This window comes from Anopheles moucheti, chromosome X, assembly GCF_943734755.1.
Source record: "Anopheles moucheti chromosome X, idAnoMoucSN_F20_07, whole genome shotgun sequence".
NCBI lineage: Eukaryota > Metazoa > Arthropoda > Insecta > Diptera > Culicidae > Anopheles > Anopheles moucheti.
The window spans coordinates 464,924-489,648 of NC_069142.1; the positions used below are offsets into that span (position 1 = coordinate 464,924).

At 36.5% G+C, this 24,725-nt stretch overlaps 3 protein-coding genes across 9 annotated transcripts; 1 reads left to right on the forward strand and 2 right to left on the reverse strand.

Moving 5' to 3' along the window:
- The first annotated feature begins 469 nt into the window (after positions 1–469).
- On the forward strand, positions 470–2,550 carry LOC128307433 (uncharacterized). 2 transcript variants are annotated; one of them, XM_053045276.1, is made up of 3 exons: positions 470–989; positions 1,045–1,218; positions 1,318–2,550. In XM_053045276.1, the coding sequence occupies exons 1-3, from the start codon at positions 917–919 to the stop codon at positions 1,530–1,532; spliced, it is 462 nt and encodes a 153-aa protein (XP_052901236.1). In that variant the 5' UTR covers positions 470–916; the 3' UTR covers positions 1,533–2,550. The 2 variants fall into 2 exon arrangements, with proteins under 2 accessions (XP_052901236.1, XP_052901235.1); XM_053045275.1 differs by having other exon boundaries at positions 470–694.
- On the reverse strand, positions 2,517–20,046 carry LOC128307431 (protein abrupt-like). Of its 5 annotated transcripts, none has more exons than XM_053045271.1 (6): positions 19,947–20,046; positions 18,391–19,565; positions 18,228–18,320; positions 17,981–18,079; positions 17,834–17,887; positions 2,517–4,158 (listed from the first exon to the last, which is right to left on the reverse strand). In XM_053045271.1, exons 2-6 carry the CDS (start codon positions 19,433–19,435, stop codon positions 3,806–3,808), a joined length of 1,644 nt encoding a protein of 547 aa, XP_052901231.1. In that variant the 5' UTR covers positions 19,436–19,565; positions 19,947–20,046; the 3' UTR covers positions 2,517–3,805. The 5 variants fall into 5 exon arrangements, with proteins under 5 accessions (XP_052901231.1, XP_052901230.1, XP_052901232.1 ...); XM_053045270.1 differs by having other exon boundaries at positions 18,198–18,320; XM_053045272.1 differs by lacking the exon at positions 2,517–4,158 and adding an exon at positions 5,117–5,631 and having other exon boundaries at positions 18,198–18,320.
- A 770-nt stretch (positions 20,047–20,816) lies between these two features.
- LOC128306646 (serine hydroxymethyltransferase) lies at positions 20,817–24,397 on the reverse strand. 2 transcript variants are annotated; one of them, XM_053044216.1, is made up of 3 exons: positions 23,780–24,397; positions 22,352–22,551; positions 20,817–22,255 (listed from the first exon to the last, which is right to left on the reverse strand). In XM_053044216.1, exons 1-3 carry the CDS (start codon positions 23,999–24,001, stop codon positions 21,052–21,054), a joined length of 1,626 nt encoding a protein of 541 aa, XP_052900176.1. In that variant the 5' UTR covers positions 24,002–24,397; the 3' UTR covers positions 20,817–21,051. The 2 variants fall into 2 exon arrangements, with proteins under 2 accessions (XP_052900176.1, XP_052900177.1); XM_053044217.1 differs by lacking the exon at positions 23,780–24,397 and adding an exon at positions 22,653–22,916 and having other exon boundaries at positions 20,820–22,255.
- Between the last annotated feature and the right edge of the window lie 328 nt (positions 24,398–24,725).

Below are 24,725 nucleotides of genomic sequence, written 5' to 3' on the forward strand. Positions count from 1 at the left end.
CACGACACTAGTAATTATCAAAAGCATTACGTTGTGGAAATTTTGTAAAGTACATACATAATTGTTTTTGACATTTTGCATTTTGCAAAAATCATATCAATTTTAAAGAGCTACAATATGAAAACGGCTTTGGGTTGAGTCGAATTATTAATATCAATAGAAACCAGATGAGTTGAATTAATTTGCATCCCAACATTGCATCGATATTGGTTAAAGTATTCAAAAGTTATATGCTCCCAAAGTTTATGGCTACGCGGGTAACTGGTTGCCTGGAATATGATGTTTTTCTGGTTGCCAGTGACAGGGTTAAAATTTTCCCATCCATGACCATTGAAGCCCATAGTACAACAAATATGTCCAGGGTTGCTTCAAACCCTATTGAGGGGGACTACACACATCTTTTACCCAGCATTTGACGTGCAGTTAGCGCTATTGCGCATGACCTGCAAACAGAAAGAATAAAAAACAGTCAGTACATTTTTGCCCAGACCTCTTGCGCCTGCTCAGAAAGATCAACGATCAGCCGTGTTAACGTTAACGTTCAACATAACAACAGAGTGATAAATAGATAAGATAAAGTTCTAATAATCCGGAAAGACGGACACGTAGTGCGTAATGTGGACCAGATCGTTTTATGTGTGGTTTGCATCGATGATAACATTACTACTGACGACCGAGATCGCAACAACAAATGGTGGGTTAATCACCGAAGCAAACATCTGCAAGACTTCGATTCAACCATCTTCTTAAACAACAATGTATAGCATTAGTTGCTATAGCACAAATAAACATTTGTGTTTGAATTGTGTTGTGTAGTGGATGCATCCATGCCACAATTCTTGGAAATGCCGTGTAGCACAATCAATACGAAATGATCGTATGAAGGCCATCTGTATTCGCTTTTAGAAAGTCTCGGATGGAGTGGAACAATCAACGATGCGTTGCCACCGCACAACCCAAGCCAACGTGTCAAACGAAACGAAGAGAAGGTGTTATAGTAAATTGAATCGAAATATTATCAACTTTAATTTCTTTATATTCTAGCTTTGCTAAAACGATGTTATGAATGTCGATCACGAAGCGAGCTCGGAAGTTGCAAAGATCCATTCCTGTTGAATGCTACTCAAGTTGAAAGTGAACGTGGCGTGTCAGCTGTACCATGCGCATCCGGTTGGTGTGGTAAAGTAATCGAAGGAATGGGCTCGTTTCGTGAAGATGGTAAGTAAAATACGCGTTAACCTGCACTGTATGTCCTGTTGTCATCCATCTAATATATATATATATATATATATACGATTATTTATGTTACGCATACAGATTATGATATGGCTACCCAACGCATGTGCGTTCAGCGTGGACCCTCTGATTCCGAGGACCGCTGCGCGTACACCGTCTACAACCACAAGAAGGTCTACATGTGTTTTTGCCAGGGAGATCTCTGCAACGCGGCCAACACACCTAGATACTCACACCAGTGGGTCGGCTTTTACAGTAGTACGCTACTACTAATGTTAATGTTTTGGTCCTACTAAATATTAAAGATTTAAAGATGTCCAGGTAACCGATCACGATCAAAAGTCACCGATTCCTCACAAAGCGCTTCTTTTGGAAAAGGATGCTTAACACGATCAGCATCCTGTTGCTTCCAAATTTAGGTGATGCTTTATGGAAATCGCCTTGAACATTTTTGGCGTTGAACGTGTTGACATGCTTATGATAATTCCACCCAACTGTTAATACAAACAACAATACTCCTATTATACCTTTGTTTTTACAAACCATATTTTTATATATTTGTAATCACGTGTAACGTTCCATCCATTTTATTCCATTGCTATTTAATACTTTTATTAGGTATTTGTTAATTGTATAAATTCTCAAAACACGACTAAATTAGTTGAAGCCATTTTTATTTTTCGATCGCTTTTATTGTGTATGTCCTAGAGAAGTATATATTGATAAATAAACTATATTCTTTTCGTGGTCAACAAAACAATGTACCCATGAGATCTTAAATTCTTAAATTATTAAATGAATTGAGTAGTCTGCAAAGATCGGTTTATGATCATTTTTCCTTAACTATACGATGATTTTCTTTATGCAATAATTTATTGTTAATAATTTATTGTTCTCCAAAGTGCCTTTTCAAGAGTTTCGGATATTTTGCATGCTATCGATTTCCAATAGGTAAGACATTGTTGTTGTTTTTTTTAAATATTTTTCATACTTTAATTTATTTACTAATTGCTTTACCGAAACAGAAAGTTGCTTAAAAAGTAATACAAATTATTATGATAGTTGCAGTAATGAGTAATCCCAATTTCCAGAGTCCAATTGTTCATTTGTTTAACTCTATCGCAACAGAGCAAGCTATTTTTAATGCATGGGTTAAAATTTATTGTGCAATTAAAAATGCTATTGCTTGTTTAATCTGATTAAAATAACTATTATTCTTTTTTATGAAATCAAAACGAAAACATTTTATAATGATTTGCTCAACGCTTTAAAAGAATATTTTAATCTAGACTAAAATGTATACACTTTGATTATGTGGTCTTAAAAAATTTCTGTTAACATGTTTGCTTGGTTTTATGATATATTCCGTTAAACTGAAAAAAAATCGCGGATTTGAAACCCTTCATGGTTGATTTTTTATGATATTGTATAGTATAATTAGTTCATTTTATTTTGTTTGCGTGAGTTTTGCAGAGATATAACAGAAGGTATTATATAGCCTATATGGGCTATTGCTTAAAATTCTAAATCTTATCTTATCTCTATTACTTTTTCCATTTTGTCAAAATTCACAAGTTCTGTTAAATTATTGGTTCTGTTTCATTATATACTTTGCTACGAGGGAACGATTCTTATTAAATTTTATTTCGGTCCTGTACAGTGTGGGACTATCGTCGCTAGCAAAGTAATCACACGACCAAGCTGCCCCGACTGGAGACTATTTATTAGAAAATTTATGATAATTGAATCCAAAATTTTTTCATGCTACAACAAGCACAAGCAATGATAGAAAAATTTCTAAAACCTTTCAAAATATACAACTTTAAATGGATGTTTGATTTAACATACGTGACATGAAATTTTCTGAAGAGCAAATGATATCCCTAAACAAAGAATATATACATTCACATCTGAACTTTAAAACAAATTGAGGCAGTTATACCTCGAAACACAAAAAAGGAAAAGATATGAAAATGGAAATACATTACACAAACGACAAATAATTCACTCAATAAATAAAATTATCCAACAATTTATACCTCCATATACGGTTTCATTTAATAGATACGGTATACTTATAGTGCTATTAATTATATTAGTGGATTAGTGTGCCCTGTCAAATTTTAAAAACAATTTGATTAACCTGTAGAAACATAAATGTATGACGCACGCTGCTATGTTTGTTCCACCGATAATGTAGTAATCCCACAATAGACTATAGCTATAGAGCTAATAATTAAGAAACTCAGGAATCCATTTAATTAAGGATATATTAACCTTACTTTTTTTAAAAATTATACAAAATAAAGATTGCAAACTATTTTGTGGAAAAGGTTCAAGCCGTATACCGCGGTATAAAAGTTAAAAATTGATGCAACTTAATTGTGTTATTATGTTATCATTCCTACATCATTCCTCACGTTTCTATCTTAGTTCTTTGTTTTGTCCATAGGTTTAAAAAGTGTTTTGATCTTTTGTAAAAATTGTTACAAACTACAACTCGAAAATATAATTTTAATATTATAACCCTATATACTACCTTGGAATGGCACATTCGGCGGTACTGTGCTTACGTATGTTCCGATGTCAAGCGATGCGTCTTGACGCGCGTCACCATTGTTGAAGTCGTCTGCCTTTTCTGTGTATTCGATGCGGTTTTGGTTGCGGTCGCGACAGTGTTATCACCTGTTTCGATAACACCCGTCGTGGTTTGACTCCGATGGTATTTGGACTTGTGCGTTGACAGCGACCATTTCGTTTTGAACCGAGCGTCGCACATGGCGCAGGCATAGGAATCCTGCAAAGCAAAGTGTTTTGCCTGTCTGTGTCGCTTCATTGCATTCATTGAGCAGAATGTACGTCGGCATTCGGGGCACTTATGCAGCTTTTCGTCGGAGACAACCACTATTTTTTCCATACTTACTGCAAGTGTAAAAAATCAAAACATTCTCGTTTCATATAGTTTAATTTTTTTAACATGCCTGAGAAACAATATCCCAAGTAATAATATAATAACGGATCCCACTATTGTATTATTTAAAACCATTCTTCCACTGCGTTGCTAGTTTACAACGGATCAGTTAATAACATGGTAAAGGGTTCTATCGGCTTTAGAAAATAAGTTGCCCTATGTTTAGAGGTCATTTTTAGTAGGGAAATTTCTTCGTCAGTCGATAGGATTTCGATCACCTGTATCGGATTGTAGAAATATATGTTTATCGTATTACGTGTGAAAAAAAGGTTCATCAATAATTTAATTAAAATAGCTAAAGAAAGGTAGACTATTACAAACATTACAATTAAACAATAAAAAAGTTCTGAAAATCAAGAAAAATAAAGGTTTATAATCATAATATCGGGTCTAACGCTTCATACGAAGCTTTTACGTTAATATGTTATAACACTAAACGTTGTTCGTAGCAATACGGGCTGGTGGTTTATCACGAATAAAAAAAAGGTTCGTATTCCCTTTCACAAAAAAGATCGATCTAATAGATTTTTGTAATTTTATATTTTGAAATACTCCATGTTCACAACAGATCTAGTTTTGATAATTTTTCGTTTTTGTTATATTCTCTGCTCAACATAATTGCACAGTGCAGTTTTAAAAACTAAGAAAAACAGGTGCTCCTCCGGCCGTTCATATGCAGTTGAAAAATAATCATATTTACAAAAGCGGTCCAAGGAGCGTTATACAATGTCCGAACAAAAATAGCATCCTGAGACCGTTCCGTAAGAAACGAAAGGAATGAGCGAAGAAAAATTAAAATCAAAATATTTCATCCGTATTTTTTTTTTTTCAAATATATATTGGAATATATAAGAACGCCGCTGCTTCTAAGGCAATCTTTATTTCGGAGCATATAAGCCAACGCAAAAAAGAAAACAAAACAAATGCAATCAATAATTTGACAATTAGAATAGACTAAATTAAACGCTTAACAAAGACAACTTTATCTTCACGATAAACATTATCTTCACGATTCTTACTAATGAGTTGATTCTATCTGCTATGAGAAGTCTGCTGTTAATGTAGCCTTTTATCAAATTTTATCAATCGATATGGTAAATGAAATACAACATGAATGAAAGAAAACCCAAGCTCGATATATACAAAGAATGGCACATTGCTATTCGACTTCCAGATAATTAAACAGATCTTCACTGTATTTCAATCTGTTGCCCTATTCATTTCATCTCGAAGTTGTTTCGATTCATGTGTGATTCGAACATGTTCGCGCAAGCTGTATTTGTTCTTAAATTGTTTGTTGCAGTGTTCACACCGTTTTGGTTCGAGACGGCTATGCTGCGTGCGCACATGTCGCCAAAGATTGCTCGCCGTGATTAGCAACCGACAAACTTTACATCTCGCCCACTTGTTATCGCTATCAATATCTAAAAGTAGACAGAGGAGAGAAATTAAAACTTTAAATAGAAAGATGAGGAACATATGACCCGTGGGCACAAACATATGCCAAACAATAGTTAAAAAACATTTTATATGTAAAAACAAGCATACAAAATAAAATTGTATTTAATTTTGTTATTGCATTAAAGTGCATTGCCGGATACGTTAAAAGTGCATTCAATATTTTCAATAACGTGTGCCTTTTCTTATAGCGATACAGAATAAGGGACAAATCTAATACACTCACTAAACTCTGGAGAAAATCAACTGCATAAAATGTATGCAAGTTAGTAGTATGTCTTTTGTCGCAAAAAAAACCCATGCACACAGTCAAAATTCTTCAATTGTGTACATTCAGCAATGCGAAACCTCTTGAAAGTTCTACAGATCGTCAATTATGCAACTTCTATTCTGGATGCATTTGACACCGCATGACCGTAGTAGACCCTTACTGCACAGTAAGTACACGGGCTAGTCCCAGCCCTTGGATATACGGTAGCCCCAAGGTCGGTTGTCAGACAAAGGAGGCATGGTAGGCCTCAATTGAGTGCAAGAAAGGACGGTATATTGGATTTGGAGACAACGGCCATTGACCATGAGCGATTTAGAGAATTCCTGCAGCAAACCAAGACCGCGAATCGGTTATATCACCGAATATTTAGCAAGTAAGACAATTCTTTGGGGCTCTTGGTGGAAAATTATAAATAATATGCTAAACTTCCAGAGAATGAATGATCAATTCTACAAACAACATTTGAGCACAATTAGAAATCGGAATGCTTTTACAACCGTTGCGTTCAGCTGTCTGGAATAACTTAGGATTGTGCCATAGTGTAAATAAGTTTGATAACATAATGTAAGAATCAAATGACTGCTAAACAATTATTAGTTGTTTACATTAAGCTACAAACAATGTAATAACAGCTCGTAACTCCTGTACTCTACCAGCAGCGTTCAATTTTGGGTCAATTGCATAGTAGTCAAACATTTGCACGTCATAGTCCAGTAGGTATTTCTCTCTTTTCATAATGTTTGTGCATGAATGTTGAATTTAGTGAATATAAATAGTTATTGCACATTTTCGTATGTAATGTGCAATATGCTCTGACTTTTCAACAAATAATTGATGTACCAAACTTTATACGTGGCATCTGAAGTTAGTTACCAAACTTCATATGTTGACCATTAAAACTCGTTCCATGAGAATTTTTTTTATGATAATTTCTTATTTATTATTTTCCCATTAATTGGTTGAATCGGATCGGATTGTATGTGGCCCCCTTAAAGCGTTAGCGCACTTTACAATTTTTAAGCATTACATTTTCACATGCATAACAAATCAGTTTTACAATTTAAAAATGCGGAACACGACAGATTTAGTTTGAAACAATCACAAACAGAGGAACGGATCAGGGGGGCCAAAGCATGTACGACATTCCTCTACGTCAAGTAGCGATCAAGTAAGTTACGGAGTGACCTCGCCGAGACGTACACATTGAGTCCAGAGAGCAGCAGCGGGGGAGTCGATCAATAATCTTTGCGCGCTACTAATACGGTATGAATTAAGACTGTCTTTCAAGAAAAAAAATGCAAAAGGTATAATTAAAAAAGGTACAACTTCTACAAATGCACCGAGAAAAGCATTGGTCAATCGTAACCAACAAAGTTTACAATCTGAATGTTAAATTGTAATCATTGGCATGTTTACTTTAATTATAGATTTATAGTCAAATTGCTTTTTGGACTGTATTTTGAGAATAAAATTATATTTATGGAAAATTATAATTAAAAAAACATTTTTATACTTTTATCCTTTTTCTTAACATTTTGCCGTGATAATTGTATGTTAAATTTAAAAAAAAACTTTTTTAATTATTTCATACACAAATCGTTTCTTGCTTCCTTTGTTTAAAGTGGTTTTAAACATGGGTACAGTTTTGGGTTACATAGCATCGGCACGGAAAATAGTTTGTCACTTATCACTGCACTTCGTACGAGAAAACGATGTAAATAAAAAGGGTAAATCAGAACCTGTAAACGGAGAGAATTGACTACATAGACAATATGATTTTCTTTTTCTTTTATCCTACAAAACAAAAAAAAAACATAACACACGATAAGAAAGTAATTATCGTTTAATTGTCAAAATATTCATATACGTACGTAAATATAAGTAAGCGAAAAGTCAATAACTTTTTTGAGAGTGTGTACTATACATTATCCATCCACGCATTACGGATTAGAAAGTATGGGAGATTCGATTATATGAACTGTTTCATATCGGCACACAAGACTTCAATGTTTACGATCCTCGGCAATTATTATTTTTTTAATAAACAGCATTTTTTTGCATTTGTCCATTACATCGCAGAAAAGACAATTTCATACAAATAGTTTTTAGATACGTTTTTTTTAAAAGCTGTGTTTATAAAAATTAAGTTTTAAGCCTGGATGTCTTTAACATCAGTAACACTTCGTTGATCTATTTTTGCTTCGTTTTTGTATTAAATCGAGTCGAAGAAGTAAGATTCTAATATTGCAAAAAATGCATTCTTAAGTTATGTCCTATGTTATTTTAAGCTTGATTAAATGATAATAAACATCTGTAAGATTTTTTTCCGATTGAACGTCCGGGTCGTATATCTTACGATGTATGAACTATGGTCAAATTAAAATTATGACCTAGCTCCCGTCCCGAGAGTGGGATATAATGGGTTAATTTACAAACAAACTTTATGGAACGGTTCCATCGTAACGTGCTTCAATCTAACGCCACATGAAAAATGAAATTATCCCGATTCAATACCGAAGAAAAAAAACATCGTGCAATATACATGTTAATTATTCATCTACGAATTTTTGCTTGTAAACATAGCTACAAACATTGTGCAAAAAAAATTCTTCTGAGTTGCGCAGAGCACAGCGATTTTGCTTGTATTCAATGGTCGAGGTTTTTGCAAAGTTCTTCTTCTATTTGCGACAAAAGTGTATCATATGTTTGTTTCTACTCTTGTATAAACTCCAACATTCAGTAGCTTACTCTCTGTTCAGACTTTGATTATCTAACAGTTGGGTAGATTGCTCTTAGCCAACATAATTGTCTACGAGGGTGATGCAGTGGTTCCTCATTTCCAAATCCATTACCCATCCCGTTCTTTAGTTTTTAATTTCATTTAAAGAAAGTTTTGTTAAACGATTGATGAACAAACTAAACATGAATTGATTTGAATTCAATCGAATCTCATCATTGGACCAACATTTCTTTCCGGTCAACATTTTCTACAAGTTTGCAAATAGAAAATTGTCACTAGGGACCAGAAATCAAGAAAAAATAGATGAGGAAGTAATTCGAACCTAAATTCGTGTAGTTTCTTTATCATTCTAACCGATTTCACTACAAATTCGGACTACAACTTATCTACCAACCTGTTAGAGTTATATGTCTTTCTGTTCGGAAAGAGCATAATTTCAGCACTTCCAACTATAATACGACATAAAACTTTACATCTGTAAGACATATTGCAGATATTACGTGATAACAATATTTGCTCGCTTAAATCTTGAGTATGAAATAATTGACAACATTTCATCAAATAATTACAGATAATCCCCAAAATACACTATTATAGCGCACTGCTATAACCCACGAAAGGTCCGCTTATCTCGAACATCCACGTATGTCGAATCCGAGAGCCACATCGTTTCCGCTTGAAAGTTATAAAGTGTACTTCTTTCTTTGCACTTAATATATTCATAATGACTCGTGACTTTGTTCAAGAAAACATTTATAAAACACAAAAAAGATCATTGAATCAAATTAACATGTCATATCTACCTTTTTTTAATGGTTTTAACTAGCTGAACTGTCCAATTTCAAAACCCAGGCAAAAGAGATAATACCTGTATATATTTTTTTTTTTTCAAAAAGCCCACATGTTAGCATCAACCGTCAACCAATCCATCGATTTTGATTTTTTAAGCACAATGGTAGTTTAGCTTTATAAGTAAAATTTATCGCATACTGGCTTACATTCGATTCTCACATACTTTCATATACGCATCGTGTGTAAAATATAAGGTAAGGAAACAATAATTCAATTTGACGCAATGCACCACCTACATCTCTCTAAATCATTTGTCCGGTTTTAAAATATGACCACACTTGTCACGACTTTTGTTTATAATGATTTCTTAGATTTAGTTAAAAACTATAAATCCTCTTTTCATTTTTTCCATTTTATTACATGAAATAGGAATGGTAATTTCGCCATTTTGTTTCATAAAAGAAGCATTACGTTTTATTTTCTACACATGCGTTAAAACCCCTGGTAACATTTGCGACTTTATTAGACCGAAATTGTTCTAAAATCCTTAGATTCGATGAAATTGTCACACCAAAAGCGTTATTCTACACACTATTCGCATAAATCAAGTATGCATAGATAGACAAATGATGTCGGTGATTCCGTAAAAAAATACTATCATAGTACCTTTGCAAAAACAATAATGGCGAATTCCTGTATGTTAAAAGAGGTCTCATTTGTCACGTTTTAAACTTTGTTTATTTGAGAAAAGTATCAAATGGAGGATTTTTTGGTATGTTGTTTTCAGATAATTTACAATTTACTATTTACTATCAAATTGAGCCTCTGTACCATAGATTAAGTTACCAACAGTTATAAGCAATGGCCGTATTGCCCGTTCTTCTTGAATAAAAAAGTGCCTGAATAATAAGACCGTGTTTCATACTGATGTAACTGTGCAAGTGAAAATACGAAGCTCACGACATAAATCAACCTTTTCTTTATTCATCGCCGAAAGCACAAATATCATCGAAAGAGGCATCAACCATAATTCATAGAATTCGGTGATTTCGATCTTTTAACTCCTTCTATTAGATCAATTTACAGGCCGCCAGATTATGGTCTAGTACATCCATTTTTTGTGCAAAATTGTTACCAGGGATGTGTTTCTTGCAGTTTTCTTCATGTTCATGTTTATGCTGTATAGTTACAATAAATGTTTACATTCTAAAATCATGATTACCCTTCATTCAATCTAACACACAAATATAAATCCTTACAGTATGTACTTGATTGCTTGCATTAATTTTGATAAAGTAATTATTTCTTTTTTTTCTCAAAATGAGCAAATCGGCAGCAATACAGGCCGTTCCTCGTGAATAAAAAAAAGCAATTTCGATGCTACGAATCCCTGTTACGACGGTTTTGCGTTGTAGAATTGTATCGAAATCAATTATGTTAAGCTCAAGTAAAACGTTGCGGAGCGCTGGGGTACCGGTTTCTAACGACAGGACCGGTAGCAAATTCCAATCGAATGTATTACTGTAACCTGGGGCGGCCCGGTGGCATGATGGTAGCGGAGCCGGTCTTCACACGAACGGCCCGGACCAAAATCCCATCCGGTCCAATCCTCCGTAGCAAGGACTGACTATCCGGCTACGTGGTAAAATAAGTCGATACGGCCAGGCCGTTCTAACGAAACAAAAAAATGTATTACTGTAACGTAATGTGTATTACTAATAGCTTAGAAGACTATCTAGCTCTATGTGAAAAAAAAAGTCTAGTATACCCGTTAAGACATGCGCGCGCAAATGTCCTAGTAGGTAATTATGCCAAGTGCAAACTTTTTGAAACTATCAACATATTAGTTTCGATGAGTTGTCAAACGCGTTTCATTACCTGGTTCAAAGACATTTAAAACAATTGTATCACTAACATTTTATACTTATGCGTATTTATTCAAGTTTCCAGTTTAATAGGAGGTTTTAACGCCAAGCACTAAAAAGTTTCAAACAGGTACAGGGGACGAACGAAGCACGGTAATTTTATATTTCTTCAACCAATAGCTGAATACTTTGGCCAGGACGTTCTTGAATCAGGACGTTTATGGATAAAAAAAATGAATTCTTAGATTCAAAATGGAAAAATCTATCAGCGGACCCAAAACATGAAACATAAAGTAATATATTGCACCGTCTATTCACAATCCAAATCCATTAAAAATATTTTTTTTAAATTATCAAAATTAATGCAAACACCTAGCTGATAATGTTTACATTAATTTAATGCATTAGCCTATTGCAATTACAAACTATGCCTATTACACTGCCTATTACAAACGAAAAACACATATAAACGTTTACATAAAACCACTATTTGGATCGTTGAAAGCAAATGCTTCCATACAATTGAATATGACAATCATGAACCATGCATGCTGTATATTCGGACTGCAACCTAACGAACATATTACACGACATTTTACTAAAATGAATATGCAGATTATTCATTACACTCTACCCATGGCATACAAATTCGCAATAAGTGTTCGCTTATTGCAAATGATTGGCCGAATGGCTTTTCAGAATCTGCAATAGGTTAATCTGTAGAGTCCTTGCAACAGCAGGTAGGAGAGTTCTCCTATCGTTTCAAAATTCTCGTTAGTCTCGCCTAATGGCGATGGCTACACGGTTTAGACTATATCTTTTATATACAATACCTGATATTATAAATAATACACACGGTGATGAGCTCGCGTTTGTCACGTACGTGGGGCAAGTACCAACCAAGCGATGTACCGGGATCGGCTTAAGCGAGCCAATTATGGTATGATTTTCTCGTGCTTCAGCTTCATGTGACGCTTAAGATTGGCCGTGCGTGACAAGACTGACCCGCAGATAGTGCATTTCGTGAGGCCCCTGTGTATATGCTGATGCATCGTGAGCGATTTCCAGGCGGCGAAGCTTTTGTCGCAATCTTTGCACTTGTATTTTTTGAGTTTCATTTTTTGCTCAAACACTTCTGCAAGAGAGAAGAGAGGAAAATGTCATAAGAGCTGCTTATATTGGTATCTGGAATTCTTGTTATAGGAGTTGCTGCTGCAGTGTTACAATTTCATGTTGCGTGACATGCCCATATTTTTAAAATAATGGTTGTTGCTGCTTTTACATTTTGCATAACAGTACAGCCTCATAGACACTAGTAAATGGAAACAAAACTTCTTACGCTGTATACCAGGCACAATGTTTGGTAACGGGTAGTTAACTTCTATTGTAAAGCGTGCATATAAAATGGCAAAAGAAAAAAGCATTACGGCGTCAGACATGCCTGATTTGTAATTCATATTTTGTATCAATAACTGCTTAGAATGTTATTGTTAAGCAACAGTAAATGTAGCATCGCTACTAGAAAGACACAAGTCATCCATAGATAACGGAATTACTGGCAGCTATATGGCACAACTCTCTGCGTTCCATCTTGAGATGTGTTCGAGCAAAATGATTTAAAATTTAATCCAAATTAAATCTAATAAACCTGTGAAATCTAATACGCTTCTGAAGCATTTCAAGAATATCAATCGATTTTTTCAAGAATATCGAACAGTTCGTTCAAGCAGATCAAAACGTCAAAATATATACAAAAAAACACGGCACACGGTCAAAATCGCATCCCGATCAATGTGTTGCTTTCATTTCACTCACAATGTTGTTTTTTTATTATGTGTGTACTAGTTTCTAAATAATTTTTCTTACTCTTATTATAATTGCCAGCAATTAATAAGTAAAAGGACGTAAGATACATTTAACATATTCTGGCATCTATGATAATGAAGAAATGATGCTGCCTAATACAGCACCATTTTCTCCATCATATAGTCAGTGTCGTCATCACAGTCCTACTGTAAACAGACAGTTCCGAGACTAGTTCATCAAAATACTAATTTGTGGTATTTTGTAGAATCATTTTTTTTCGTATAATGCATAGTTTATCCTAGAATCACATCTTGTATAGATATGCATTACTATACCAAAACAAAAACAAACTAAATTGGAAAATGCGTTTGATACAATCTAAAAATGCACAATTGATCGTTATTTGCATTCGACAGTTTTCCTACTGTTAATAACACCAATATTCCGTAAAGATAATAATGAAACAAAGTTTATTTTTTTCTGAGCCCCATACATATCAGCAGAACCTGATAAAGATATGATATGATAAACATCATAAAAATAGCTATACCGCACCAAATATTAAATATTTTTTTCTTCTAAAACGACAATTAATTAAATATTGCAAGTCATCGTGTCCATTGAACATGAGAGGTAATTTTATGCAATTACGTTAAGTACATTTCATCTAACCTAGTATAAACAATATACTCTAAATTTCTTCAACATTCATTGCTGTTCTTATATTTTTGTTTTTATAAAATCACCGTAACTATCCAACTAGCTGTCTATTACTCCGATTTCATGTTTTTAAAGTTGAAACGGGCATCCAGCTTCAGCGTCACCTGGTGGATTTTGTTCAGGTGTATACGCATGTCGTAGCTGCGCGAGAAAGAACGCAAACAAACCGGACACTTAGTTTTCCCCGAGTGCAAATCCTTATGCAGTGTCAAAGACATCGGGTGCTTGAAGCCCTTCCAACAGATACTGCACCGGAAGCGAAGTTCTGTGTCTGGAAGTTTAGAGATACAAGAGAAGAGGAGAAATAGAGGAATGGAGGCAACGAGACAGAGCGGACAGTGAATGCGTCATTAGACAGACTGTCCAATGACGTTAAGCAACTACTATTTTATGTGTTAAACATACGCACAAAACATTAAAACTTTGAAACAGACATACCACGCTAAAACATTTCATGTATATTGAAGCCAATAATGTTATAACACAATGTAAGCAAATACACAATGAATGAAATTCATAATGAACGTGAACGTAAATGCAATAGTTGCTTTGAAAAAGTGCTGTAATCTGCTTTTTCGGCTTACATTATATAAATGTATGCTATACGACAGGGGTATCCAAAATAAGATTAAAAAGGCGTCAAACAAGGTGCAGGCGGCGCTCAAGAGCAGCCTCCAGTGCAGCACGGGATGCGAAATTGCATTATTAAAATAAACTTCTATAGTTTTCAACCTTCCAAATAAGACCTGCAACATTGAAAACCAAAAATTGCCGAAAAAAATATCTCGTGCGCAATACATGTGCAAATGACTCGAACAAAACAATACACATACAAGTAGTCCCTAGCCAACAATCCAAGAATAATATGCAAGTGGCCCGGGCTACGGTACTTTTAATCAATGCAGTCCGACGGCAGAAAAGTTTGGAAAAAAGAACAGAAAGTTTGTTCTACGATGAAATGATAGCACTTTCATTCCTCGAGTTACGCGGTTCTTGACTTACGCGGATTCGGAGAGAGCGGGTTTTATAAAGTTGACGATTAATGGAGTTTTGTATGTGGAATTGAATTTCAAATTTACAAATTTCTCAATATAGACATTATATTTTATTGTTTGCAATTTAGCTCGAATTAAACGTCCCTTAATACGTTATATAAACGATGTTTTCAAGGAAATTAGAGTTGGGTGGATTTTCGAGATACGATAATTTATCAGGAAAGCATCTCCGTATCTCGTGTATTGGCTTTAGATTGTGAAAGGTCTGTACTAATGTACACATTTTTCCAAACAATTTAATGGTAAAAAATGTAACGAACGCGAGTAATAAACTCGTCGTAGCTAAAAATCGATTTAAGCTCTGCGATATTCCTCTGATATCAAACTGTTATGACCATTACTACTGGTAAACAAAAATATAATATTTTTCCCTATATTATTATCTCTCATGTTCTTGAACAACACCGGTCAAGTATTTTCTGATCTTTGAGAAAACCTATTGTGCGGACTTTCAACCATTTTGCATTGTTGCTTCTTCATTGTTGATATAATGCGTACAAAATCGATTTATCTTTTTCTAAATCGACTTTAGTTAAAACGGCCAGGCTGTTTTAACGAAAAAAATACATCTTTTTAGAATATTATGTTGGTTCAGAAAAGCGTCGATTTGATAACAGAATAAATTGTGTTAGGAATCAAGTGTATGCTGTTAGCTTAAAATTTCAAACCGGTGCAGGTTGGCACGCAATCTCGTTAGCAATCCGATTAACGTACGACACGTTCGATGTGTGCTTGGTGGAATACGCCATTTACACATAGAAGCCTGCAAGATTTTTGAATTTGGTTTCGTTAAGATTTTCCATCCATCCACAGTTATATACTGCCTTCTTTATCGTAAAAAAAATCTCCAGGCGGTAAATGCAAATAAATTTAATTATCGATTGTATAGTAAGAATTGTCAAATACAACAGTATAGTTCGACTGTAGCTAATATAATATAGTATGTATTATACTAATACAAAAAAAAAAACAAACTAAAATATATACTTAAAATTTGCCGTTTGTTTTAACATGATATGTGCTACCCTACCATCATCAGCATATTTCTCACTCAAATTTACGCACCCTTTTATGAAAGTAAGAAAAGAAGCGCTTACTTACAACCATCCGTAATCAACACAATAACCTGACAAATCGCTTACCACACCTTGACATTTGAAATACTGTTTCGGTGATGTAAATTCAGCAGTATCAGTTCAGCAGCGCACTTTGCGGAAGCTTGAAAGTACCGATTCGATTATGTTTATAAATTTCTTTATTACGAGCAGGTCGTATCGACTTATTTTTACCACGTAGCCGGATGGTCAATCATTGCTACGAGGGTTTGGTCCGGATGAGGATGGGATTTTCCTCAGTACTGTCGTGTGAAGACCGGCGTCGCTACCAGTACACCACCGCGACGAAGTTTCGATTAGTTAACAATATGAAAAAATATCAGAAAGCGTCTAAACCCTTTTTTCAATAGTAAAACGTAAATAAGGAACCATCCGTTATTACACCCGTGGTATTACACCCGTACGCAGTACTGACTACCCAGCTAAAGGTAAAAATAAAGACAAAGCAATCCTAAAATGACAGTCTAGACATCTTCAGGCTGTTGTGCCAATGAATCAGAACCATTTTTAGTTTTTTTACGATTGCTTTTTTTATTCTGAAAATTATCCGGTGCTATATCTTGGTCTCAAAGAACAAAAACTGAGTGAGCCTATCACTTTGCATCGCAGTGTATACTTTGAAATTCAAATTCCTCGCAATCAAACATTTGTAATACTGTAGTGATTGGAGAACTTTATATTAGCATAATAGATGCGCTTTAGTACAGCCAAATCCAGAGAAATTAAACCAAATCCAGAGAAACTATTATCAGTACGGAATTTATATTTTTAATAAGGTAGAAATTTACGGCGAACCGTATAATACACGGAACTGTATGCATAGACGAACTGTATGCATAGATTTGACGTCGACGTCAAATCCAGAGAAACTATTATCAGTACGGAATGTATATTTTTAATAAGGTAGAAATTTACGACGAACCGTATAATACATACGGAACTGTATGCATAGACGTCTTGGTCCACTCTCCATTCTGTTCAGATTTGTCAATTTCAATATGTGCAATAGAAACAATAGACAGCAAGAAAAGCATCATCTAGACCAGGGGTCTCTAAACTGCAACCCTCGAGAGCGTGCAGCCTCCGTGTAAATGGACTGTTAGTTTTTGTGCAAATGGCCCCCATCTACAGTAATTTCAACCAATGCGACCCGTGGACTGAAAAGTTTGAAGACATCTACACCAATGGTCGCCAACCTGTGGTCCGTGGTACATGTAGAAGTGATGCTCGGAAGAAATTGTTGGGCAGACCGTTACTACTTTAAACGCCGTTTAAGCGAGTTTGGTTGCTGATTTGACAGAGCAAAATATCGCAAGCCGCGCAATTGACATTTGTATCACTATCTCCTCATATGTGATTGCCCAAATTAAAATTCGACTTAAGTTTGGAACTCTCCAAGTTATTATATTTTGATTAACACCTAGTATGACTGATTGTCCCGTTTAACTGCTCGAATTCAGGAGGATACATCGAACAATTTAATAATGCAAAGTTTGATTCTAGCGGCACATGTGGGTCGAAATGAACATAAGTTGAACCAGGGTGGTCCACGGTACTAAAAATTTGGGGGTTCTAGTGTTGACAGAAACTTACATTTAAAATTACCAACAGTCTGATAGCTTCATAAAAATGAAAACAATAATATTTCCAAATATTTTCCTTATCCCATCACATAATAATGAACAGTAGCAACCACAACAAATGAAATCATTCGGTTATCGGTCGAGTAATTCAGATTGCCGAAATTAATACTATTGTGTTACTGATTTTCCCAACAATTTAATGTAAATAAAACGATCCATACCTTGCAAAATATTAGATTTTGTCTGCTCATCGGTTGATCCTTGGAAAATGCGACCTACAGAAATAACATAATGGTAATAAGATCATAAAACGAAAATAAGAAAATCGAACAACAGCATCATCATGAATTGGATATGTGACTACTTACTCATATCCATTTCCGAGCCTTCGATCTCTATATTGTCCTGCGCCATATCTTCGTCTTCATCCTTTTCTTCTATGTTTTCTGGCACCAGTTCGTAGCTTTCTGTGAAGCAAAGAAAACTTAATTTTACTAATTTGCTTGTAAAAACTGACAGAATAAAAACAGTTCATCTAAAAGGCTCTCGTTGGAGATTTTTCGAGACCAATTGTACAGCAGCTACCTTGGAGGTACGTATTATTTGAGCCGTTACCAGAATTAATCGGCTCTCCAACGCTGATAAACTCCGGGATTTCCATCTTCAGTGCAGAACCAGACGTTTGACCATTTTCTGTATACTGTTCAGCTAAGGGAAATATTTCAAAATATGTTAGAAAACCATTTTGATACTGCATAATTTCCTAAATATATCTAACCATGTTTTTGTTCCACTCGTCCATCGTTCGTAGCGAGAGTATATGTTTCTGTCTCATATATTTCATTTTCACCCGATTGCCCCGAGGTTGTCGATGTAACTGTTACCGTCGATCCAGAAGGAACTGATGTATTTGACTGCGACGTGATCTGTTGGCCCTTTATTTTTTTCTTTCTAGGCTGAACGACATTGTCTACAACCTCCTGCAAGGTAGTAGCTTGGGTAGTTTGGTGCTGTGGTTGTGATTGAACCTGGGATGTTGTCTGTTGCTGATTCTGTTGTGACTGCTGCGTCTGCTGTACCTGTTGCTGCACGGCTACTTGCTGCACGGCTACTTGCTGAACTTGTACCGGTTGCTGTTGTTGTTGCTGTGGCGATGCTTGTACCTGTATTTTGGCAATTGTAGGTTGCTGTTGTTGCTGCGCGATTGGCACAGCCAGGGTGGTTGTTGAGGCGGCCAGGGCAGGCATTTCGGGGGGCGCTGATTTGATCAGAGGTTTAGTGATGATCGGAGCCGTCTGTATTTGTTGTACAAGCTTCGGTTGATGGACTATAGTAGAATTTGATGGCAAGGTTAGGTACAAGGAGTCGGTTGTTGTGATCGTAGCAGATTTGTCCAGTACGGCTTGGCTTTGTATTAGCTGCTGCGCGATAGCAGACGTAGTGGTGCTTGCTGGCTGACGCGAGTCTGACGTATTATCCGTGAGTCCTCGAATCGCCAGTATCTCTGCTGTATGTAGGAAGGATGGGAGCTGTTCCTGTGGTACGCTCACCTCACCCTGATACATAAATTCCACCAGCGACATCAGGTCCGTGTAGCGCACATTTTTGAAAATAATGACGGGATGCTGGCAAGGATTCTCTTTGAATACATCCTTGAAGTATGGGCTGCATGCTGATAGCAAAATTTTATGAGCGCGTATCTTGCGCCCTTCGCAACACAATGTCACATCTACGAAGTCTTCTTCATAGCGCAGTGAGTCAAATGCTCCGGCTATGTAGGAAGTGTAATTGTTCCACCTTAGAGAAAATTGCTGTGGATTCATGTTTATAGGATTTGCAAGTTGCCGTAGGGCAACTCACTGCCAACGCACGAACACTAGTATGTTTCACACTTGTTCTATTTTGCTGTTGTTATGTGAAACGCCGTTCAATGTTTTATTCCACTAGCAACATCTACAAAATGGTGAATGCAATCGTAAACGAAGGGAAAAAAGAAATAGCAAGAAACGGATAGAATGAGTATGAGAGAGGGAGATAGAATTCATAATAAAATAATAAATTTAATATCACATTTCACACTATTTCCTGGTATTTCTTTTTACAATAAGAATGCAAATAATGTTTCCGGGAAGAATGTTTTTAGATAGCAATCATTTTTCGCACAATAATGGATTAATCGTCGCCAATTTCAAGATTTAACAATGGAGCGCGTATTAGAAAAGGAAAGCTATTGCAGATAGGTTGTGCAAACACAAACTAGTTTCTACTAAGATTTCGCTATTACTGGTGAAATGAAAGTTAGTCACAACTATTACCGCAACACATTGAACTTACTGTTTATCAATTTACCAGTGCCAGCACAGTTTTTACCGCGATTTTGCTTCAAGACGCTATTCCAACCTCCCCCACCGATGCCTTTTTTCAATTGTTCTTCCTGTTCTTCTTACGAAGTATAGAAGGAAAAACACCCCTTCATGGATTGTCAAATAGCGTCTTCTACAATGACAGCTGCCCAAGGTTTCTTGAGTTAATCAAATTTTAACGCTCCAAATATTTCTATTATTAACTATAATACGAACCAATATTTTTTCCGTGTTGAGCTTTTTTTATTTTGGTAGCGCACGTAAAAATAATTTCACAATTTTTTACTCTACACTGATCGTTTCGTAATGATACATGACGTACATGCGTTACATTGAGGAAAGAAAATTCTAAGTGGGATTGAATTCTTCAAGCAAATAAAATTAAAAAATTAGGCATTATCGATTTTTAAAAATTGTTCATTCCTAAAAATTTTGTGAATGTTTAGGTAGATTATAGTTAAACTCCCTGGAAAATGTTCCATGATGATGATAAACAATAACGTTAAATATTTGAAATAAATTTACGCTTCTAGCGTCTACCAACAAATATTCTCATCAGAAACATGCACGATCCGAATACGAAACACGGAAACATCATTACGGGTACAGTCTATTCTCGAGTTACGCGAATAATGCGTGCCAGAAAAAATCACATAACTCAAATCCCCTTTCGAATATCGTTTATATTTAGTATACAGGTATCGATTTCTTCTTTTCGCGTTACGAAGCACTTTCAAAATTGTTATTTTTGCGTTTATTTCGACATTTAGAATATTTTTTTTACCAAAGTTAACGTTGAAAAAATTAAATGAAATTAAAATGTAACGTTTTTTTTTTGAAAATTTGAAATTACACGACTTACCAAAATTTTGAGATTCGCGTAATTCGAATGTTGCGTAACTCGGGAAAAGACTGTACTTATCGCACCTCCCCGCAAGACATTAAATAAAAACGTACATATAAAAATATTTCAATAAGATATATCAATTATCTTTGTGTACTTCTTGTGACAGGAAATTCTACAACTTTGAAATACGTTTATAGTTCGTAAATTATAAATCTACTTTATTTGTTGTTTAGAAATCCTCATAGCCAGGCAGAGGGAATTGCTCACTGTACAGCTCAACTTCCTTGCGCAAACTTTGCACCTTGGCGCTAAGTGTGGTGTCTTCGTGAATGACACGCTTGAAGTCGACGAGTTTCGGCCCTGAAACGTTGGCAATATCCTTCGACAGGCGTAAACCACGATCAATAAACTCTACTACTTGCTGCATGTCTTTCTCGAGCAGGCCACGAGTTGTAAGAGCAGGTGTACCCAGTCGAATTCCAGATGGATTTAGTGCGGATTTGTCACCAGGAACGGTATTTTTGTTGCATGCGATGGAAATTTCCTCCAGAATGTATTCCGCGCGGGCACCTGTAATACTGGCCGGGCGAAGATCTACCAGCACAAGATGCACATCAGTACCACCCGTCGCCACGGAATACCCTTTCTCGAGCAAACCGGCACAAAGCGCACGTGCATTTTTGATTACTTGCTCCTGGTAGGCACGAAACTCCGGAGTCTGTGCCTGCAGCATACAGGTCGCAATACCAGCGATGGCGTGATTGTGCGGACCACCTTGCAGTCCTGGGAATACGGCCTGATTAACGCGCGACTCCAAGTCGTACATCACCTTCTCCCCGTTTGCTTTCACAGTGCGTACGCCCTTCCGGAAGAAAATGACACCTGCACGCGGTCCACGCAACGTCTTGTGTGTCGTTGTGCTGACCACATCCGCATAGTCGAAGGGGGATGGTATGATACCAGCGGCTACCAGCCCAGATATGTGTGCCATGTCAGCGAATAGATACGCTCCATTTTGGTTAGCAATTTCACGGAATCGTTTGTAGTCCAAGCAGCGTGAATAACACGATATGCCGGCAATGATCACCTTCGGTTTGAACAAACGTGCCGTTTCCTCCATTTTATCGTAATCGATCAACCCCGTTACGGGATCGACTTTATATGGCATGCTTTCGAAAAAGATGGACGTGGCCGAAATTTTCTTCGTCTGCGTCATGAAGCCGTGCGTTAGATGTCCACCATCCGGGAGATCTAGGCCCATTATGCGACCGTGCGGTTCAATCAACGCAGTGTAGACTGCGAAATTTGCTGGTGATCCAGAATAGGGTTGAACGTTGCAACCCCACTCCTCGGGGTTTAAACGATATGCTTCTAACGCACGTTTTTGAGCCAATAGTTCGATCTCGTCAATAAACTCGTTACCTCCGTAGTATCTGTGAACAGAAATCGAAATAGCAATGCAACGAATGCCCTTACATTATTATTTTGTATTGAGAATAATATTAATTATCATTGAAAACGACCTTTACCTTTGACCGGGTAATCCTTCCGAGTATTTATTATGCAAGCAAGAGCTTAGGCACTGCAATACTGACAGAGACGTGAAGTTTTCGCTGGCAATCATTTCAAGGCCCCTGGTCTGGCGCTTCTTCTCCTTTCGTATCAAATCCATAAGCTCCTTATCCTGATCCCACAGGTTCTCATGCAAGAGCTTTGCATTTCCAGCCATCTGAAACAAAAACCCGACAATTGGCGACATCCGTTATTATTTATTCTCAATATCTTGATTATCCATTGTTGAATGTTCCATTGTTCATTTTAAATATTTACAGAAGTCTTCGCAACGTGCTTGCTCATGTTGATTGGTGACAAATAGTAGGGCTGTGACTTCGATAGGAGCGGAACGTGTTGAAATAAAACTGTTAAATGATCTTAATTGCACAACGTATGCCAACGTGGTCCCAGTAAATGGGTCTATAGTGTGAGATACGATCCTACTGACTGATTGGTGAAGAGCATCAGAAGAATTTATAAGCCCTCTACACTGCTTTACGAATCGAAACACGCAGAAAGCGATCTGATTAAATCACGATCTTGGCCCATCGTGCAAGGGTACCCGTTCAGCAAGGGTAGGAGGAAAGTCGGAAAGGATGATAGGAGTCGATGAAATCAGTTCAATTGGAAGCTGAAGGATGGCAATGGGGAGAGTTTGAAACAAAAATAATACGTTTGTTGTGAAGAGCATCTTGAAATGTGGCGTCGACGTTCGTGCCCTTATCTATGTTTGAAATATAACGCAAACCCTGACTACCAACAGCTTCATTGTATACCAGGCACCATCAATTTTTTAGTCGTCAGGCGGCAAAGATTACATTACTGTACAATATAAACTAGACACAATCTTTTTAAGAACACGCCTTTAGCTTTACGCCACGGTTCTGCAACCGTAGGATAATCGTTTTAAGGCGTAGTGAATGAAACATTGAACATAAACCAAGTAGAGGTTAGGGTTGTTTACCATATGTAAGAAAGCTTTTTTTTTGCTCGAAGGCAACAACGCACAAACTCGTAGCAACAAGCCGCAGTGAGATTGATGAAAGCCGATCGCTCTTATCGCATGTGTTATGTGTGCAGGGAACGTTGATTATTAAGCAAAACAAAGCAAAAATGGTAAATAAGTTCACTAAGATAATAAAAATTTACGTAGCGATTTCATTCTAAATTATATTGTAACCGAACCTATACAAATGGCCCTTTTTCCCTGATCGATGCTGCATAGTTCAACCAACACAATGAAACCGGATATGAAATCCTTTTATTACATGTATTAAACTTGAACTTAAACCTCGTGGTTGATAGATCGGTTCACGCTTGGAAATAGCGGGAATAATTCGTTACTAGGACAGTTAGGGATAATAATGGTATAGCAATCCATTAACACAAAGTAAGCAACTTACCTTAGAAGCAGATTTTGGCAACGACGAACTGAACCTGGCCTGATCGTTATTCACTTTAGCCCCAAAAGACTCGTGCAACCGTAAACCGGTATCGGATGTAACTGGAGAACAATGCTTTGGCAGTTGTGCCGGCAGAGATCTCCCAACTCGTGCAACTGTTGACAGGCGTCGCACGTTGAACATAGGTGCGAGCGAGACAAACCCTCTCAGTGCTCTAGCCATCGCTCTATATCGGTTGTGAGAAATTTTTTTTCTCTCTTGGCGCGTTTACATACACACACTTAAACACGTCGTTACTATATCCACCAAGATCGCACAGCCACAGAAGGTCAGACTACACTTAAAGCCGGCAAAAAGGTTGCGTGAGTGGCACCGTGGCCTTCTTACGCTGCTGTCAGATGTTTTCTGCAGTGCATCGTTACGCACCCAGGCAAAACGGATCCTACACCGCCAATCCGGCTATCATGGTTGTCATCCACCGAAACCCTGGCTACCGCAAGGGTTATCAGTTTCACGATTGGGAGGCCGCTGTTTGAGCGCGATAACCTGCAGTATGTTTTAGCTTTTGTTCTATAAAGCACGTAAAATGTAGTATCGATGTTTTTTTGACCACGAATCACGGTGAAATTTCATCTTAAGTCTTCGTGTGGGGAAGAAAATGACGCATTTATATTATGTATATGGTAAAGCTGTGTTCAAAACAAATACAGAGACAATGTTTACTTTTGCTACAAGTGTGTATAGAACAGCGTTTACATCTATTCCGCTTGAGGTTGAGTTGGTATTGAAATCTGACAATGGAACTGACTATGGGACGGTTAACAACCAAATTGGATTTGTTTGTGTAGTGTTATATTAAAATAATTTAATGATCTTTGCTGAATCTATATATTTTACCAATTGCTAATGTTTTCTTACTTGTTGGTATGCCGATTTTCTTTTTTCT

Bases quoted from the DNA above. Each gene is read 5' to 3' on its own strand.
- LOC128307433 (XM_053045275.1), top strand. From the start codon at position 616: ATGTGGACCAGATCGTTTTATGTGTGGTTTGCATCGATGATAACATTA. The intron at 695-1,044 runs GTGGGTTAATCA...TTTATATTCTAG, and splicing joins CGAGATCGCAACAACAAATG to CTTTGCTAAAACGATGTTAT. The intron at 1,219-1,317 runs GTAAGTAAAATA...TTACGCATACAG, and splicing joins GGGCTCGTTTCGTGAAGATG to ATTATGATATGGCTACCCAA.
- LOC128307431 (XM_053045270.1), bottom strand. From the start codon at position 19,435: ATGAATCCACAGCAATTTTCTCTAAGGTGGAACAATTACACTTCCTAC. The intron at 18,321-18,390 runs GTTAGATATATT...TATTTCCCTTAG, and splicing joins ACGAGTGGAACAAAAACATG to CTGAACAGTATACAGAAAAT. The intron at 18,080-18,197 runs GTAGCTGCTGTA...TTTGCTTCACAG, and splicing joins AAATAATACGTACCTCCAAG to AAAGCTACGAACTGGTGCCA.
- LOC128306646 (XM_053044216.1), bottom strand. From the start codon at position 24,001: ATGGCTAGAGCACTGAGAGGGTTTGTCTCGCTCGCACCTATGTTCAAC. The intron at 22,552-23,779 runs GTAAGTTGCTTA...TTTTTGTTTCAG, and splicing joins TGCCAAAATCTGCTTCTAAG to ATGGCTGGAAATGCAAAGCT. The intron at 22,256-22,351 runs GTAAAGGTCGTT...TTCTGTTCACAG, and splicing joins GAAGGATTACCCGGTCAAAG to ATACTACGGAGGTAACGAGT.